At 33.3% G+C, this 6,527-nt stretch overlaps 1 protein-coding gene across 1 annotated transcript; it reads right to left on the bottom strand.

The window, feature by feature from the left end:
• Positions 1–4,609: 4,609 nt before the first annotated feature.
• Positions 4,610–6,100, bottom strand: LOC113360756 (aspartic proteinase nepenthesin-2-like). The gene has a single exon (XM_026604223.1). The coding sequence runs from the start codon at positions 6,098–6,100 to the stop codon at positions 4,610–4,612; it is 1,491 nt and encodes a 496-aa protein (XP_026460008.1).
• Between the last annotated feature and the right edge of the window lie 427 nt (positions 6,101–6,527).

Raw genomic sequence — 6,527 nt, 5'->3', positions numbered from 1 at the left:
TTCACCTTGATTTATCAAAAGACGGAAAAAAACCTTATAGGTTTATCTGTGGGAGACAGATTTATCTATGTTGTAGACTTGTTTGTGTGATACAGATTTGTCTATTCAAGTCTTCGACTTTGGGTCGTAGGAAGTTTTGGTTGTGGGTGAGATCAGCTAAGGAAATCAAGTGCGTAGTATCCTGCTGGGATCAAATACGTAAGGAGCGCAACTGTACCTTGAATCAGTGTGATATTAATTAGGTTTCAACTACAGTCCAGACCGAAGTTAGTTTGTAGTAGGCTAGTGTCTGTAGCGACTTAATATATTGTGGTGTTCAATCTGGATTAGGTCCTGGGGTTTTTCTGCATTTGTGGTTTCCTCGTTAACAAAATTTCTGGTGTCTGTATTATTTATATTCCGCATTATATTTTGTTATATAATTGAAATAATACAGGTTGTGCGTTGTATCGATCAATTGTGAAATCCAACCTTTGGCTGTTGATTGGAAATTGATTGATCCTTGGATATTGGTCTTTGGTACCATCCAAGTTTATTCCTTGTATTTAATAAAGACTCGCATATTTCTATTTGCTTGAGTAAAGATCAAATCAAGAGAAGAGATATTAACTCCTCAATATAATTTTACCTAGATTGAGTCTGACTGTCTAGTTGATTCTCTAGAAAGTTTATTGGAGTTATTCCATACAGATTTCTAATCGAAATATTGGCTGTGGTTGTTAGACCTCCGCTTTTCCAGAGGGTAACCACTATCTTTTGGACATCAATTCTTGAGAGACTTAATAAGTGATTTATCCTTATTATGTAACATAAATAGGATTCAACTAAAGTACTTTAAAGTGTTACGATTCATGTGGCTGAAATGCACATGATGATCCTTATACCTTAAGTGCTTTAGAGTATTTCTGTCTAGTGGAAATGATATACTTTTCATTCCATAAGTAAAGACAGTGGATCTAGTTCAATGAATGAGATAATCAAATTTTGGTAATTTTATTGGTAAGGCAAAGTTCGTCTTTCCATTAAAGTTGATGTGTACAGTATGACCTTCCTCCAACATACAATGAGTTTTTTTTTTTAAACTCCCTACATAGATGTCAATTGGTTGCTTCTACGATACCTGCATTATATTGCATGTACCAATACCTATAACACGGTTCATTTCCAACTCTTTCGATATTGGTATAATTTAGCTCGTCTAACCCTCTGTTCTTCGAGGTTCTTTCCATATTTATCCTTGGAAGTTACCTCAAGTTGGGAAATTTCTTTATCCCAACGTAAACATTGTTGTTTAAGAGAATATTACATTCCTCCCAACCACCTCCACCGGGTTGAATAGATTACTAAAGACTGTGAATCTCTTGTTAACATACTTTGGCATTTATTTTTTACTTTAATATAACGGATGAAGTTGAAAAGATAAAAATAGAATGATTTCTATGACTCATATGTAGCCTTTTGTAAAGCCCTTGTAGACACAAATGACTTATGTATCATATGCTCCTTAATGATGTTCAAGTGCTTCTGAGTCCAAAAGGTCAAATTCTAATCGATTTGGTTTAGTCAAAACCCGGTAAACGGTTTGGTCAAGGCCAAATTCTAATCGAGTTGGTTTAGTCAAAACCGGTAAACAGTTGGTGAAGACCCGGTCCATTGTATTGATTAGTTCATGGTTAACAAAAATGCACATATATGGTTCATTATATATGAGGTACTCAGGCCCATTGATAATAAGATCAAAACAATTATCATAGAGTCCCAAATATATTGTTAACCCAAAAATTGGAAAATTCATTATCCAATTTTGGTGATCATAAACCAATTATAAACATATCCGATGATTATAAATGTTTGACAGCAGATTCATCAACATGTTTGCTCAACATAACAAAATTTCAAGGTAATCCAACGGATAGATAAAAGATATATACATGACACCGTATGACTGTTCCAATTCACGTTTTATGAACATAGTTGTAAATATCACGTACTTAATTTCCCATGGTTGGATCTTTGTGAAATTTTTACAGGGCGTCATGAAATACAGTTCATAAAGAATAATAAAAATACAGCGTAATCCAACAGTGGGAATTCTTGAAACCTAAGTTTTATTACGCTATCATAAACTAAGGTTTTTCTGAACGTAGACAGTTTCATTAAAATTCGGTTTTAAAAACTGCATCATATTCCGATTTTATTGAAATTTTAACATAGTATGTAACACCTAATCAGTTTGGACATACTAAAATTTCATGTAAATCTAACGGTTATATCTCTATGTTTTATAATCATATATTCGTGGAACCCTAATATATACTATGGAAACGAATTTCTTTTTATCAAAAGAAATACCTGATAACTCATCCATGATGATAAATAAGTAAGATCAGAATACCGCTAATATTCAAGAAATAATCCATGACCATTCTTGAATGAAAAAAAATCTCACAAGTTGGTAGAGTCGTGCTTGATAACGTGTTAAAGAAGAAATATAGAAAAGAGAGAGATCTTATTCTTTAGATATTAATCATTACATAGTAATAAGCCTCTATTTATAGGCTAGAGTGTTAATCCTGGTTACATATAGATGGGACGCACACATGGGCCAAAGGCCCTATAACATAATCTTTATTATTTTCAGTAAAATTTAAAAAAATTAAATACCTAAAAACTTAGAAGATTATTTTCAGTAAAATCCAAAAAAATAAAAAACCCATAATCTTTATTATTTTCAGTAAAATCTAAAAAAATTAAATACCTAAAAACTTAGAAGATTATTTTCAGTAAAATCCAAAAAAATTAAAAACCTAAAACTGAGAAGGAAGCAGTTCGATGAAAAATTTAATGGGATGATTCTGTTTTCATATATACCACATGTGTTGAAGTAGGGGACATACATTCTTTTCACTCTGAGAGAAAAGTAGCAGTTCGATCAACAACTTGATCACCATCAGATTCGCATTGAAGATAAAAAAAAATTACGGACCAAACAGATATAACGGCCGTCAAGATTGTTGTATATTCCTTAAAATTTTCTTGTTTTAGGGTGCTTTGTTATTTTGGAAGTCATTGATGAAACATGAATCTAAACATTCTGCTCGATTGTTATTTGTAAATATAGATAAATCTTGTTTCTGGCTAAAAAGATCAAAACCTTGATTTAAACATATTTTATTGTACCTATATATATCCGTGAAAGGTTACATAATTGAACAATAATCAAAACCCATATATAAATAAGAATAATTGGATTTTCTGTTTGTCTCTCTAGAAATGTTTAAAAAACATAAATATATATTTTGTTTATCTCTCTCTACTTTTATTTTCTTTTCTGTTTTTGTATTCGTTAAAATTTTGTAATCTAATTCCTTCAAACACCACCAACTATGGTACAACAACGATTAGGAGTTTTGAATTCCAAATTCGATATATTTGCGATGAATAATATATGTGGACAATTCAAAGAAAGTTGCGAATTTAGTTTTGAATTCTAAATTTTTGAAAGAAAATAGTGAAAAAATGACGAAGGTCTCTAGACTATTTTTACGGAGAATTAATGATTACTTTTAATCTCGTCAAAACTGACTCCGTCAAGTGCAAGAAATAATGAGCATAACGGCTTTTTATTAGTAAGGATATGATGCCTCTTTAAAGCAGGAGAATTTTTCTTTCTCAACACAATTATCTCCTGTTTTATTTCCATAAACTATAAATTTCTCTAAAATCACATTTTACTATTAGTTACTTCCTCGGTTTCTAAAAATTAGACTTATTTTTTTATTTGGGTATGTCGAAAAAATAGGCTTGTTTTCATAAGTGGAAAGTGGAGTGTTATAATTTTACTAACATATCCATAGAAGGATCACTTCTCTCTTCCTTATCTCTCTTATTAATACAAAAAGGGGACCATTTTATCTCCCCTTCTCTGATATTAAATAAGAGGGAACAAAGATAGATTAGGAAAAAACATGAAAAAATGACTACAAGAATTAGTTTTTTTAATTTTTGTGCAAACCAAACAAACTTATTTTTCAGAAACGAATGGAGTATGTTTATTTTATTATTCAGTTATTTATCTATCCAACATTTTATTGGTGAACCATATTAGCTACCAGGTACGTTTAAAATTTTTGCTGCAGCCTTCAACCATCATATAAATCAATGGGATTCCAGCCGTCCCCAAGAAAGAAACCTTTGTCCATCCCTATTGTATGGGAGATATAATTTTTCTCTAGATATATATATTCTCGAATTAGCCCATCAATAAATGTCTTGGTTCGAGATAACATTTGGAAGCGAGAACCGAACAATGGTAATCTGTGGGCTAAGCTTCAAGCTGATAAGGATTTTTCCATGCCAAAATCAGGTTAATCTCCCATGAATTGCAACTACCAAAATCAGCTTGAGAAAATTTTAGCATTTTGGGACAAAACAGCTCCTGAAAATCATTTCGGAGAGCCGCTAATTATTCAGAAAGAAATAAAGATAATGTAGTAGTATGTTGTTGGAGCTTAGCTTGTTAGACTTTCAACTGGTTAATGTAATAGTCTTTATCCAATAAAGAAATAAAGGATGTTTTATTAATTCATAGCATTTACGTACATTTCGATCATGAACCAAAATTGCATTCCTCTTCGGTAAATGAGAGTGCCTTTTCATTAAGATCGTACAAAATCCTTTTATTAGCTTGTTGCATGGCTCCTAAAGTAACATCATATTGGAGGTGGCTATACAAGCCAATGATAGCAAAACATAGCAAGTTCTCATCTTTGTAATAGGTAAAACTACCAGACCGTTGTTTAATAACAAAATCCGCGCCCCGCTGAAAATGAAATGTTATCTCCGGGTACTCATTGAATCCGGATGGTATACGAAAACAAGGATCGAATAGCATGCCAGGTTCACGATCAACAGGTTGAATACGAAAATCTGCAAAATAATTTAACAACACTTGCTTGACTCTTCGAAAATGACGCATACGCATAATGGTAAATGGAGCCCCTGAATCTATGATAGTCCCACCATTTCCATCCGCCCTGATCTGGAAATCACTTGGTTGAAACCTTACGCGTCTGTTACCTACACTAATATCCTCTAGAATCAAGTGGTAAGGAGACTTGAAATTTGGGTCTTGAATTATTGGAGTTTTAAGTACTTCAGGTCCTCCTCCAATTATTGCGTCGGAACCAAATCTTAAATACGTGTATGAACTCGCAATGCCGTGAAGGTCATACGACTGCAAACAGTATTCAAACTTTTTATTATCAACATCTAACTGAAGTACCAAAGAAAAATTAGAGGTATCTTGTCCTAAACCGAGAATTCCTGCTATGGGAGCAGTTCCAGGTGCAGGTATGGGTGGAGGGAAGTCTTGATCACCGTCACGCTTCTCGGGAACACCAAATAATGGTCCGAAATTCCTTTGATCAATACCGCAACCCATGATTATAATTGCAACACTTTCACGGTCACCGGTGTTTGAGTTGATAGTGAAAGTTTCATAAGCAAGATGACCAAATGTTTCTGGTCCGGAAACATATCCTTCTTTGTACGTACAGAGCCCGTTTTCGCAATGTCTTGAGTCACACTCATCAAGATGTACACAAGGGATACGGTCATATGTACTCGAACTCCCCTGATCATAAACTGGCGGATCTTGATAGAAATAATTGTTTCCACCATGACATTGAGTCCACATAAGATCACTGCCAGTATCGATAATTAAATAATAATATTGTGGTTGATTACTGAAATTACCTATGCCTACCTGACCAATGTAATAGCTTCTGTCCTCCATGTATTTTATAGGTATACGTATAATATCGGGATTCATGGAGCTGCTTTTATTATAAGCAGCAGCTCTTGCAGATCCAAGATAACGTGCTCGAGCTTTGGATTGTTCCACGAGTCTTTGAAATCTTTCTCCTTCTGATAAATTAGCATACCTTGGATATAGAGGTGATTCTTTAGAATCGCTGCGAATCATCTTCATGCTAAACCCTTTTGGTTTAACTGCGGTGGCCAAGTTTAGTAGGATTGAAATGTAAACAACCGTTGTTACAAAATTGACGGAAGAAGACACAACATTTTTTGGGCTCATTTTTATAATAAGTAATTCTGAGTTGGAAATGAAAATGATTCATCAACAAATTTATAATAAGTTTGTCAAAACCTACCTTTAAATGAATATCTTCCTCTTACATGAAACGAGATCTTTCCATTTATTAGTAAATAAATTAAATTAATATTGAGATTTATGTTAGATAACATATTAATGAATTTCCTTTGTAGATTAGGAAATAAATTAATTTTGGTACTTTGGGATAACTAAATTTTGCCTCATCAGCAAACGATCTCTATTCGATCTGCAAGGAAGAAATGTCCTAGACCTGGAGGGGTACTGTAACTGTAATACATTTCAGTCTAGAAGATTCGATGGGCAGCCTTCAAATGGTCCAACCGAGATTTTTTTTTTTTTTTGATTTTCTTTTGGACTTCCAGAATCACAATTGCATACTGGATCCTGC

This window comes from Papaver somniferum, chromosome 3 (genome assembly GCF_003573695.1).
Source record: "Papaver somniferum cultivar HN1 chromosome 3, ASM357369v1, whole genome shotgun sequence".
Taxonomy (NCBI): Eukaryota; Viridiplantae; Streptophyta; class Magnoliopsida; order Ranunculales; family Papaveraceae; genus Papaver; species Papaver somniferum.
This window is presented reverse-complemented; position numbering and strand designations above follow the sequence as displayed.

Coding starts and splice junctions, on each gene's coding strand:
- LOC113360756 (XM_026604223.1), bottom strand. CDS start 6,100: ATGAGCCCAAAAAATGTTGTGTCTTCTTCCGTCAATTTTGTAACAACG.